Below are 13,539 nucleotides of genomic sequence, written 5' to 3'. Positions count from 1 at the left end.
ATACAAAGTGGATTTTTATATATTTATATATTTATTTACTTATTTTTGAAGACAGTTTTAATCATCTCTCAAGGGTCAGTTACGGGGTCCCAATGTTTACTTTTGCCTCATTTGTTTCTATCAAAATCTTCAAGTGTGAATTTTACATTTTCAGATCTCAGGTCCGTGTGACTACAAGGGACAGTCTCCCCTGATGGTCTTACACATATAGGCTACAGGAGAGCAGAAGGATGTGAGACAGTGTTTTGTCGACAGGAGGCGCCAAAATACAAACTCAAAGTTAAGTTAGTATGGTGTTAGTGGATAGTATGGTGTTCACTTTAACTTAAACTTGGCGGTATTTGAACATCGAATTGTTTTAATAAAAATGTTTCATATGGATTGTCATTATCTGCACAAATTTCAATTACACATAGGCTTATTTAAAGAAAGACTAGATGCACATAATTCAACCGTTTATGGAATCAGGGAAGCAGCCTAAAAAGCTTGCAGCTGATTGGCTGTGTTCAGGGATGCCCAGTACTTTATTCAAAAATGAAGTTTTAACTTGATTGATTGATTGATTGATTTTATCTGCATTGAATCTGCTATACTAGTTTTGAAATTTGTCATCTAACGGAGAAAATAAGACACAACTTTTTATAAGTATTGAATGTGCAGATGTAGGTAAATGAAGTGGTAGGACCAGACAGATGCAAGTGATGGCTGATGGTTTGGCATAAATTTTCAAATTTTAAATAAATAAATAAATAAATAAACTAAAGAGGGCGGGGGATGTGGAACACTGACTTAATTATTTTGTCCTCCATGACTGATTAGCTTCACTCAACTATATTGACTAAGATGATAATAAAGTTACTTAATGACGTTGTTTAAGCAACTGGAGTAAGAACGTCAATAACAGTACACTACGCTCATAGATAGAAGGACAAGCAAAAAGCTTACATTTGGACTACGTGAGAGCAATATGGTTCTTTTATTTTGAATAAGTTTTACATTTTCCGATTTTCATGAACGCACCATCACACACTGTAATGACGTGTCAGAGAGTGCCCGGAAGCTTCAGTTGACAAAGATGGCTTACCAGACCCTCCAACAGGAATATCTTCAGATTCCTGTTGTTACCAGAGCTTATACAACCGCATGTTTCCTCACAACTGCTGCTGTGGTAAGATTTATTCACACATGAGCTGTGTTAGCTCGGGTCAAGCGTTTTACCTTTAAACATAAGTTAACGCAACGTCGTTACTCTGATGTTAGCTCGTTGATTAGCTCTCGCAAAGAGAGACGTGTCTGAATATGGTTGCTCTGGATCAGTGCATCTTTATTTCAGTCAACAAATTACTAAAGAAGCACTTAACACTGACATGAGCGTTGTTTTGACTTGAAGTACTAAACTAACGTTATAAGTCAATGCTAAGCTGTGTTTAAGTGGCGTAAAGGATAACACCTGACAAACGTTAGTGTGTCTCCAGCTGTTGGTGATGCAAACGACGTGGTGTAAATAAATCTGTAAACCCACTCTTTAGACTGTGTCAGTGTTTGTGAGCTGTTCACGTGTTAATATGTTGTCTCTGAAAAGGGAAAAAAGCAATGCGATCGATGTTATACTCGTTTAAAAAGATGGAAACTGTGTGTGTTATGTATGAACCTGTTGTTCAGTCAGCAACCTGTGCTCTCCCTGCCCTGGCTTTTCGTGTTGAAAGAGAGTGAGGTTGTGCTCTTCCTGTTCAGGCTGTGCTGTCCCTGCTTTTGCGCCCCATGTATGGAATCGAGGCGAGGTGTGATCTCTCTGCCTTACATTTTCTTGTAAGCGATGTGTCGGTTGAAAAAGATCCGACTCTCAGAACCAACTCCTTGAAGTGATAGTTAGGGCCGAGTTATTTTATTCTCTCCACTTAAGCTTTTTTTTTTTTTTTTATGTCTGTGAAGGCCCCATGTGATTGACCAAGATGTGTCGGGGGGTTCACTGTTACCAGATAAAAGTTGTTAAATAAAACTTTATTTATTTATTTTTTTTTTTTTTAAGAATTTACATTGTTTTTGGGAGGAGATAAATCAAAGCAACAAATGACATGAGCAGTCACTTGGGAGCTGAAGGAGCTGGTTCTCTACAATGATCTCCCACAACAGAGCCATGCCACCAAATATAACCTATTTCATGTACATAATAAATTCATTTGATGAGTGACCCTGTCCGAAATGTACAGACTGGTAAAAAATAAAATACCCTTGCATAAAACACTTTATAACTACCTCAATCCATAAAATTCATGTACAAAATATCAAAGAACCAAATTACAAAAATTATCACAAACTAAGGATGTAATGATAAAATGTGATAACTGAAAATAGCGTTAAATCTGTCTGCGTTTTTTTAGAAAAAACAACAACATTTTTTTTCAAGAGTGAGGTTTTTGAATTTGTGTAACAGTGCAACAAAAACAAATCCTAATGAAATAGTCAGATCTGTATAGATACTTTTGTTCTCCTCTTTCAGGGAAGGTCAATATGAGGAGTTAGTGGTAAGCTTGACCACCAAGCTTGTTCTTAGTCTATTTTTAGACACATCCAGAGCAGTCAAAATAAACAGAAGAGTGAATGTTCGTCCAAACAAACGCCTTCGTCTCCTTTTGTTGTTGTCATGGGTTAAAGAAGTTTAAGCTCAACCAGGTCAGATGTATGTTTGCAAAAGCCGGATCATGTTTGGTCATTTTTCAATCATCTCTTGTGGTAGTTTTTCAAATCAATAAATCTTAATTTGTTTTTGACAGCAACTAGAGATCATCACACCCTTTCAGCTTTACTTCAATCCAGATTTAATTCTAAGGAATTACCAGGTGAGTGATATGTCTCATTACACATTCTCATCCTGTCTTTCAGGACCTAAAACATTTTATAAATGTTACAGTCTTGATAATCAGAAAGTCTAGTGGAAAGTCTAGTTATTTTTTATTGACTAACAGCATAAATATTATAATATTTCAAATAACTCATGATGTCAGTTTTGAATGACATTGTTGAATCAGTCTGCTGTTTTTTAATTTTGCTGTTACATTCATTTTCAGTGTTTTTCATGTCTTAAATAAAATTAGAAGCAGCAGTTCTTTTTTTTGTACTTTTGTCACATAATGAATGTAGCATCTGTCTCAGAAGTGGTTTTGGTTTTAATTTTGTGTACTGACATTCAGCTCCTCTCTTTCTGTAGGTATGGAGACTAATAACAAACTTCCTGTTCTTTGGTCCGATTGGCTTCAACTTCCTGTTCAATATGATTTTTTTGTATCCTTCTCAGTTCTGAGTCTCACTTCATCCAGTGTGCAGACATTTGCATAGTTTCTGTTTCAGAAGAGAAGCTGTGGGTTGTTTCAGAGATAAGAACTACACATACAAACAAAATATTCATGTTCCTGCTGTAACCCAGCTGTAACAGCATACAATTACAGATGTGAGTGTTATTTCAAGTCCTGTGATGAAGATACATGTCTGCAGTTTTCCTCAACGCACTGTTTTCAGGTACAGATATTGTCGTATGCTGGAGGAGGGCTCTTTCAGGGGACGAACGGCTGACTTTGTCTTCATGTTCCTCTTTGGTGGTCTGCTGATGACTGTATCCTTTACACCATTATGAGTTCCGCTTTAGCTGGTTTGGTGGTGGTGGTGTGTGTGTGAGGGGGTGAGGCTCAACAGTTTAAATACAAGTCACTCAGCAATTAGCTTATTGTTTTTTTTTAATTGGCCTCTTAGATTAAAAAGCAAACATGCTTTCCTTACTTGCAGCACTGTTAGAATCTCTCCCTTCTTCTACATTTTTATGCTTTCTTCACTGTAGGCTACAAAATGTGTTCCTATCAGTCAGTCCACACACAACAAGCTGGATTAAAATTTAGAGATTTTTTTGATTTGATTTTCAGAAGATTTTTGCTTTCCCTGCTCATAAACTTAAATGATACCAAACAGCAGCATCACTTTTAAACAGCCTGTCAGTTTTTCCAGTGATTTGTGATTTAAGGAGGTATGCAACTTAACATAAAGGTATGTTTATATGTGTAGAAGTCCATTTACTTTTTACCATGAAGTCACCCACTGTTCCTCTTGCCACTGCAGGCTTTGCCCCAGCTCACTTTCATGATTTACCACCTGTGTTGAATATTTGTGACATTTGCTCTTTCGTGGTGTTCCTTAACAACTGTGGAGATATTTGGTACATTTGTGAATCTGGTGTTCCTGGGGCAGGCCTTTACCATAATGTTGGTGTATGTGTGGAGTCGGAGAAACCCAAACGTCCGCATGAACTTCTTCGGCTTGCTTAACTTCCAGGCTCCCTTCTTGCCCTGGGTCCTGATGGGATTCTCTCTTCTGCTGGGGAACTCCATCATGGTGGATCTTTTAGGTACATCAACACGGCCTGCGGTCAGATGATGAAGTATTTTTATGATCAGGTTATGATGAAAACTTTCATTGAATGTGCTCTATATTCAGGTATTGCTGTTGGTCACGTGTACTTCTTCCTGGAGGATGTTTTTCCTAACCAGCCAGGAGGTGGGAGGTGGCTGAGGACCCCTTCAATCATGTGAGTCTGGAGTGCCACGGAGAGGATGAGAAAAGCCTAAACCTAAGCAACACCTGATGTGCTTAAAATACTCTGTAGTAAAATTAATCTTCAGTATTGTGCAGGACAGTAAAATATTACATGGGATCATCCACTTGTGTCATAAAAAATCATTTTATTTTTATTACATTATGAGATATCTTTGAAGAATGATGTGATGATGTGCTGTAAAATCATGTTTGAAAGGTTCTCCTGATAAAGAAACATGATCCTAACTCCAGTCAAAAAAACAAGCATTTTAAAAGTGGCTTGCTTTTCACCTTGCAGACAAAACTGACACGTCATAACCAAGGACTTTTAATCAATCAGCATGATGTGATGAACAGAAAAGAGGCAGTATTTGGTTATCAGACTTACATCTTAAATCTATATCTTTCTTTGTCTCCTGCAGAAAGATGCTGTTCGACACTCCAGAGGAAGATGCAAACTACAACCCCCTCCCCGAGGAGCGTCCAGGAGGATTTGCCTGGGGGGAGGGCCGGCACCTCGGAGGTTAAATTAACCCGTCATTGAACACTAACTTGGACACTTCCTCTGTGTGATAAAGGGGACAAACCTGGTCTGTTTTTGACGTATTTGTTTTGTTCTGGATGAAGAAAGCCAAATACCCAGAACTGGTTTGGAGAGAATTGCCTGTTATCTTTTTATTCAGGCTTTAATCATCCTCAGAAGCTCCTTTTTACGCCTGTTCGTCGCTCTGAGGGTTTTTGAGAGAAACTTTGGGTGGAGCTGTGGCCGGCGGAGACGTGTGACTTCATCTCAGATTAAAAGTTATTGACATAAAACAACTGTCCCGCCACAAGGGAAAAGGATGACAATGATGAGATCAAAACACAGTCACTCAGATGGAAAGTGCTTTTCTTTTTCATTTCACTTTTTAAAAAAATAAATGTGTGTGGCAAATAGTGCTTTGGATTCCTCTCTTTGAAGTGATGAAGGACTGCATTTAAACCAAAGTAAAGTTAAATTGATCTATAAAAAATAATATGGTCAGCAGAAAGGGTCAATAATGTAGCCTGCAATACAGAGTTTTTCACTGTTCCTTATTAGCTTCGGTTTGGTTTTAACACCTGTACTTTTTTTTTTTCAACATTTGAGTACTTTTTTTATTTTCAAGTTGCCATATGATCCTAGTTTCTGGTTCAGCAGCATGTCTGTAGTAAAATGTTACCACAGACCTATGATTTCTTTTAGTAACTGTGATTTCTGGAGAGTCAAATTGAGAGGGGGCTTATGAAGCTATGTCAGATTTTTGTTACACTGGAAAAAAAATCCTCATCAGCCTTAATTTGTTGTTTCTAGTTATTTGTAAATATTGTTGGGCTGAGATGATCTTTGGACTGTGATGAAGTCAAAATAATCTTTGTGGCTTGATTGTGTTATTCTGTTTTATTTAAAACGTTTTCTTCATCTTAAGTAAAGTCCTAAACCAGAAGAGCTGGATTTTAGTCATGCTCAATAACAACATGGTATTTACAGAACATTATTTTCTTACACTGTATCAAAATGTTTGTGCCCCATCTGTTGTATTTTGATCAGACTTAGGATAGTATTTGGTTAACGGGACACTTTATGATTATTTTAACTGATACTTAACACAATTAGTCGTTATTCTGAGATTCCTACTGATTATTTAGGCTGGTGGTGTCTTTTTAATCATGTTGGCGGCAAATTTGTCGTCAGTTTAGTGTGAAATCCATCCATACCTCTAGGGGTCGATATTGGACTTTGAAATTGTTCCTCTGCCTTGACAAGAAACATGAGTGAGGACTATGTTGCATTTTGGGGTTTCGGAAAAAAGAAATTTTACCAAAGAAGTCGGAAGGATTTTTAAAAAAATGTCCTTTTAACGGTTATTATTCACCTGGGCGTAATGGCAAAAGCTTTTATCCCAACTGGCTTTCTCCATTTTTGAATTAGCCTCTTTAGACAGGCTTCTATTCTTACCAAAATGCCTTTAGTGCAGTTAAGTTGACGGGAAACCCATTGGCACACTTTAATTTCCCAGCTTTCTCTTAAACCTGAAGACGTCTGGAGAGGAAAGGGCTTATTAGTTAGCCTTTTAGCAACTGCGTAAATGATGCAACTGGCTCTAAGTAAAACATTTGGCCAGAAGCCGGTCAAATTTCAGTTAGAAGAAGATGGAGACTTTTACATGGTCGGGTCGGAGGTATGTGACTCTTCATTCTTTGACTTCGTAACGCTTAGCTCTCTCATGTTAGCCTCAGTTAACCATAATGCTAGCATGCTAACTAGCCCAACTGATGGCTCTGTAAACAAAGAAACACGCTAAAACGAAGAATGGGCGAACAGTTTCAGGAAGACTACAGACAAATAAAAGGAAACCAGTATAACTCATGCCATTGTAGTTTTATCTTTAAATACAAAGAAACAGCTTTTTGTTCTTTTCTGTAACGTTGAATAAACTTCTCCCCACAGTCTGCTGCAAAGACGGTAGTGATGCTGGACCAGTATTTAGACCAGCATGAAGTCACGTCCAGTAGAGCACTTTGTTTATAGACCCATAATCTTTTGTCGATGTCCGATGTTGTGATATCCTAATTTAAAGCATTAAAATGGGAAAATGTGTATCAGTTTATTTAAATATTTACCGGTCTACATTTACTAGTTCAGTAACGTATTCATACTATATCAAAGAGAAGAATTAAACCACAGCATGTTAGTTTTTCCAGTCTGTGATTTGATTTTCTACTAGAAGGCATTTACTGTCACCAGCTTTCACTAAGTGTTGTATGACATGCTGGGGCATTGATGCATTTCTGCAGACATCTCTGAAAAGCCTGTATGGGGATAGATGGTAAGGACACTGCAGCAATCTACAATTCAATCCTGCAGGAATACCTGTTGCAGTGAACTGAAAGCTGAAATCAAATAACAAGAGTTTGATTTAATAAAGAAGGCAAACATATTTACAAAAGGGCTGCACAGCAGAAGATACTTCACATAAACCAAGATGACAACACATACTTATTTGTCACTATGGCTAACAGATGTTTCTCATTTGTAGACGTGCAGTTTCTGCATCGATGTCTTTGAGTTTTTGTTTGGAGATGAAATATACTGAAAGAATTCTGTTGTCGTGTTTCTGTTTTTAAATTTTCTGTATTCAGCTCTAATGAAACGCTGTCATCTGCTCTGCAGGTTGGAAACTATCTGCGTATGTTCAGAGGTTCTCTGTATAAAAGATACCCATCTCTATGGAGGAGGTTGGCCACAGTGGAGGAGAGGAAGAAAATCGTTGCTTCATCACATGGTAAGCTCGCTGTCTTTGTGGCATGTTTATAGATTTTTTTTTACCAGATACTAAACTGAGACAACCATGTGTTCATATATTTGACTGATTGTACTGAGAGTGCACACACCAAAATTTCCACCTGTCATTTGACCTTTATCTTTGTTTTTCCCACCCAAAGCTACCAGTGTGACTCTACTGAAGGCATCTGAATGTGAAGAGATCTTTGAGGGAAACGATGAGAAATACAAGGCGGTGTCCATCAGTACAGAGCCGCCAGCTTACCTCAGGTAATTCTACCTGGATACGAAGTGTGTATGATGGTATCAAAGCACTTAAGGGTTTCACATTTTAGTTCTTACAGGAATAAACTCACTCAATAATTACACTTCTTACCTCTTCTCATGTCTGCCTGCCGGAACTTTTTCTGTGCACAAAATCTTAAATTTTTGTACAAACAAGTGCATTCTTTGATGATAACCTAGTGGTGCATTTGAGTATTGTTTTGAAGTGTATCAAACTCAGCGTGATAAATTTTGTCCCATCTTCACAGGGAGCAGAAAGCAAAGCGGAGCAGTCAGTGGGTTCCCACACTGCCCAACAGCTCCCACCACCTGGATGCTGTGCCTTGCTCCACCACCATTAACCGTAACAGGATGGGTCGGGACAAGAAGAGGACGTTCCCCCTGTGGTGAGACAATACTTTTGGTTTTTTTTTTGTTTTACACTTAAAGCCTGAAGTTCAACAGAATAGCACTCATAGCACACCCCAGTAGCTAATCAAATCCAAATCATTTACATTTTTTTTCTCTTGATAAATAAATCCTGTAGAAACATTAAAAACTATCCTGTTCAACTGTTCATTCAGCACTGAGTATGTCCTGTGTTTTGTGCCTGGCTCAGCTTTGATGACCACGACCCCGCAGTGATCCACGAGAATGCAGCGCAGGTAGAGTCGCTGGTTCCTATTCGTCTGGACATGGAGATAGACGGACAGAAACTGAGAGATGCTTTCACATGGAACATGAATGGTAAATCTATGAAAGATGACAGACATCCAAAGCTTGCCGTGTGTTCACTGGTCAATTTTCTAACCACACTCCTCTTTCCCTCCTTAGAGAAACTGATGACCCCAGAGATGTTTGCAGAGATTTTGTGTGATGATCTGGACTTAAATCCTCTGGCCTTTGTCCCTGCCATCGCCTCTGCCATCCGTCAGCAGATCGAGTCGTACCCTACTGACAGCATACTGGAGGAGCAGGCAGATCAGAGGGTGATCATCAAGGTGGGTACTCACCCAAAAGATCAGCAGGTCCTCATGAAGGATCATGAAGGAAGGATTTTTTTGTAACATAAAGCCACTACATTTAGACTGTTTTTGATGAAGAATAAATTTAATTTAATTTTTATGTGTTCCTCAGCTTAACATACATGTAGGGAACATTTCTCTGGTGGACCAGTTCGAGTGGGACATGTCAGAGCGGGAGAACTCGCCTGAGTCGTTTGCGCTGAAGCTGTGCTCTGAGCTCGGTCTGGGTGGAGAGTTTGTCACCACGATCGCCTACAGCATCCGCGGTCAACTCAGCTGGCACCAGAGGACATACGCTTTCAGGTAACTCACACACCTACCTGCTGTGGGAATTCATAGTTACAGAAACAAATAACCCAAGCCATGCTCAAAATATTTTTGACATCCATACAAAGTTTTCAGTCTTCTCCCTGACAAGCCTGGTTTGTTATTGTAAGTCTGAAAAATTACAAAAAGAATTCTTCCAGGGCAAGAGATTTTTGTTTAAGAGGAATTCATTTTTTGAAGATTGCCACAACACAGTTACTGCTTCTCTTCTCATCTCTTATTTTTCATTTTTGTACTTTTGTATGACTATGGTGTTCTAACAGATGAGTTGAAATCAAAATGCTGTGTCGATAAGAAAAAAAAGGACGGTTTATCTTTAAGGTCTGATGCTTTATGGAGGAATGTAAAGGCTGTCTGTGGCTAAATCTCCTCTTCTTCTGTAACAAAATCTCTGCAGTGATTCTTTCTGTAAAGTTCACAAACAATTAGAATAACAGTCTGAGCCCGTTAGGGACAAAAAAAAAACTTTTAGTGGACACTTTGAGTGAATGACTGAAAAATTATTAATTAATTCCCAGCCATTAAGGCTGCAAATAACAAAGTGATCTCATATTATATAACAGATGATTTAATGAGGAAAGAAGATATTTGTCTGAAAATTAAACTTATTTTTCCTCAGGGAGCAGACAGACAATTTCTGGAGTGTGTGGTCTCGTCTGTATGTCACCCTCATGGGCTGAATGTTTTGTGGTGGACTGATTTATGACAGACATGTTTATGATTTGCCTCCAGTGAGAACCCCCTCCCCACAGTAGAGATTGCCATTCGTAATACAGGAGATGCAGACCAGTGGTGTCCCCTACTGGAGACCCTCACAGACGCAGAGATGGAGAAAAAGATCCGGGACCAAGACAGGAACACGAGGTAAGACACACAGAAACAGATTCTAAAACATAGACATATAACCCAAGTTAAAGGAGTAATCTATCAGATATACATTTCAAATGAATCAGAATATGACATCACATTGCCACAAATCACAAGTCATCTACTTTCAAACACATCATTTTTGTAGAGCTTTGCACATAATGCGCCCAACGTGTTTTTGTGTTTGTTTTTCAGGCGTATGAGACGATTGGCGAACACGGCTCCCTCCTGGTAGACATGAATTTGCATCATGTGATGTTTCCTCTTGAGACTCCTGCTACTGGAAGGATCAAGTAAACACACACAGAAAGTTACGCAAACACAAAAAGGTCATCTTCAGAACATTAATGTAGCACCTGGACGTCCTGGAAACATAAATGAATGACTGAACACACACAGGCACACACACACATCCATACATCTAGCATTCCTCTGCACACAGGTCACCATGTTAAACTGCTGTTGGCACAGAGCTCCCTGTTAGCTGGTGTGTGTATTGAGGAAGTTAAGGTCTGTTACACACAGGTGTCATGCGACTTTGTGTCAGGTCAGGCTCCTTCCGTTTGGTACATCTGTAAATGAAGTCTTTTCTCTGTGTACTTTAAATACCTGAACTATCTGTGACTGAGTGAGGAGGCTGATCTAAACTCTGCCCTGCTCCACATCTCTTCACACCTACAGCTGTGGTTTTATTAGACAGACTGAACCATTTACAGAAAGAAGAAACACAGGTGTATCTAAAGCATTAACCAGAGCTAAACTTTAGAAAGTGTCAGTGTTAGTAAGGATCCCTGTGCTGTCCAAAAAGGTCAGAAGCCTGAGGTTTACCTGAACCTGAATTCAAAATCAAACATTGGTTCATTTTTAGATATCAAAAGGTCAAACATGGTCTGTTCCAGCATCTCACACTTCAGGTTTTTTTTTGGTCATAAATCATCATGAACTCAACTTTATGACCTGATTAGACTTTTGAATGTCACTGTTGGCTTTACAAAAACATAATATGTTACAAACTATCAACTCAAACCAGCACTGGATTTCAAACCTGACCCATCGAAGGTATAAAATAGGATTGAATCTGTTCCTTTAGCATCGACGAAAAGAAAGGACCAGGAAATATTTTGAGACCTGTGGGGATGTTTTGAAAGTGTAAAATGATCTGCCATGAGAATAATTACAAAGATCTCACAAAGACTACAGCGGCTGTAATGAATGTAAATGAGCTACATCAAAGTATTCTTCAAAACAAAAACCCCTTCATAATGTGGAGGATGTTACTGTGTTTATCAGACTGGTGTGCATGTATGAAATAAACTCCAGCAGCTCCACGGTAATACTGCTGCACAGATGGACGTGGTTTAGATCTATCAAGTGTTTGCAGCCTGTCAGAGTTTCTTTTTGATGTTAGTAGACAGATTGACGTTGGATTTGTGCACCGGTGTTCATGCATGCTAAAACAAACTGTAGGTAGTTAAAACTCTTCTGTGCATGATGGACGGATGCTCCTGATGTTACGTCTGCCTGCGCCAGCGCTGACGAGAACCAACGGTGTCTTTTAAAAGTGACGATTTTTCAACTTGAACTGACTCTGAGAATGATGTTAACGCTTGTTGCCTCGTGGTCTCTACTTTTGTAAAATTGCTTTACCTTTATAGTAGACTTGTTTTTTATATGGACATATAAATAAAGGAAACTTGATGGAAATATGTAATTGATATGTTGTGTTTGTATGACTTTAAACCATCAGATGAATCACTTGCATTAAAGATGAGGACACAGCTGGCCAAATACTGTCAGTAAATAATAGATAAATTATTTTTATGACTCTGAAATCAAAATCTTTTGTGGTCAAAACAAAAATGAAAAAACATAGATGAAAGATATTCTTACAAATTTATCATTATTTATAAATAATTATAAGCTCTTAGTGCGTGATGAAAAGGAGACAACAAAGAAATAACTGTCAACAAAGAAATGATCAAATTTCTGATTAAACTAAATGGATTGAACTCTTGACCCAGTTTATAATCTGATCAAAAATCTCAGATAAGATGTTAATTTAAACATTCTGAGTTCAAAAGAGAAGGGATGTTGAAATCAGAGAGTACAGGTGATCCAGGCTTTCTGTCCAACCCTTCATTTTGTGTTGCTGAAAACTTTCGGTAACTTTGATCCAAAAACTGAGGATTATCCTAATCCAGGCAAAGGGCTGGATTCAGGTTGGATTACTGGGACTAATGTTTAAAAAATACCTGAGTAAGAAAAAAACGTTTTATTTTACGCTTGAACTTCCATCCTTCCACAGAGACAGCATAATCTGTTCCTTTAAGTGACTCTTTAAACAGAACCAATATCAAACATGACAAATCAAACTGAAAGCAGCTGTGAGGATTCTGAGCTGTCGCCTCACAGAGAGAAAGTTCTTGGTTTGACAGCTGTGAACTAAAGCCTCTCTGTGTGGGCTCTGTATGTTTTCCCTGTGCATGCTGCTTTAAGTGGGTTTAGGCTCTTCCCCCACCCAGAGACACAGCTATGAGTGGCATGTATAGTGAGAGTGGATCTGTGTTAGCTCTGTAATTGGCCCTCCTGAGCCCGAACATGATAACAGATAACATGTTTGTTTGGATGGCACCCCTGTGGAAAAAGGGTGTAGCATGTCATCTCATTCAGCCCTCTGGTAACATAAAGTGTCATCTTTAGAGGGCTGTGACCAGTTTTTCATGAAAAGTGATAAGTTAGATTATCTGGTCTTTGATGATACAAAAGGTGATCCCAAAATCTAGACCATTCTGGTCCAGAATCAACCTTTTGTGTCCATTGAAGTCACGAACTTGCATCATTACCATTGTCCAGCAGGGGCAGACTCAACTGTTCAAAGGCAGAAGGAGCCTGATCATACACAAGTCATTGTTGATGTAAGTTACTTCTAAATTCATGGTGGTTATTTTATCTGATACACCTAAGTTATTTTTTCTCTCTGTGAAATTATCCTCAGTTCTGTGGTTTTAATGCTGTTTCACTTCGCTCCATGTTTTAATATGATAAGAACTGATGGACTCAGTGCCATCACCTGATTCTCTTACCTGTGGTCACTTAGCTTCAATAACAAGGTGTTGCGTTTTGTCCGTATCTGCAGGCGATATGACCAAACAACTGTACTCTATAAAACTC

The 13,539-nt window shown here is 38.7% G+C and overlaps 2 protein-coding genes across 2 annotated transcripts; both read left to right on the top strand.

The window, feature by feature from the left end:
* Positions 1–1,029: 1,029 nt before the first annotated feature.
* derl2 (derlin 2) lies at positions 1,030–6,084 on the top strand. The gene is made up of 7 exons (XM_074690268.1): positions 1,030–1,168; positions 2,775–2,840; positions 3,209–3,282; positions 3,517–3,610; positions 4,198–4,393; positions 4,483–4,573; positions 5,004–6,084. Exons 1-7 carry the CDS (start codon positions 1,076–1,078, stop codon positions 5,107–5,109), a joined length of 720 nt encoding a protein of 239 aa, XP_074546369.1. The 5' UTR covers positions 1,030–1,075; the 3' UTR covers positions 5,110–6,084.
* Positions 6,085–6,322: 238 nt separating this feature from the next.
* LOC141805295 (SWI/SNF-related matrix-associated actin-dependent regulator of chromatin subfamily B member 1-like) lies at positions 6,323–12,074 on the top strand. The gene is made up of 9 exons (XM_074690266.1): positions 6,323–6,782; positions 7,775–7,886; positions 8,047–8,155; positions 8,419–8,556; positions 8,769–8,896; positions 8,984–9,150; positions 9,287–9,477; positions 10,234–10,365; positions 10,564–12,074. The coding sequence occupies exons 1-9, from the start codon at positions 6,690–6,692 to the stop codon at positions 10,601–10,603; spliced, it is 1,110 nt and encodes a 369-aa protein (XP_074546367.1). The 5' UTR covers positions 6,323–6,689; the 3' UTR covers positions 10,604–12,074.
* Positions 12,075–13,539: the final 1,465 nt, after the last annotated feature.

Source organism: Halichoeres trimaculatus, unplaced genomic scaffold (genome assembly GCF_033239565.1).
Source record: "Halichoeres trimaculatus isolate MK-OKI-2021-1 unplaced genomic scaffold, fHalTri1.1 fHalTri1_scaffold_16, whole genome shotgun sequence".
NCBI lineage: Eukaryota > Metazoa > Chordata > Actinopteri > Labriformes > Labridae > Halichoeres > Halichoeres trimaculatus.
Note: the sequence above shows the minus strand (reverse complement) of the source record. Positions and strands in the feature narration are given on the sequence as shown.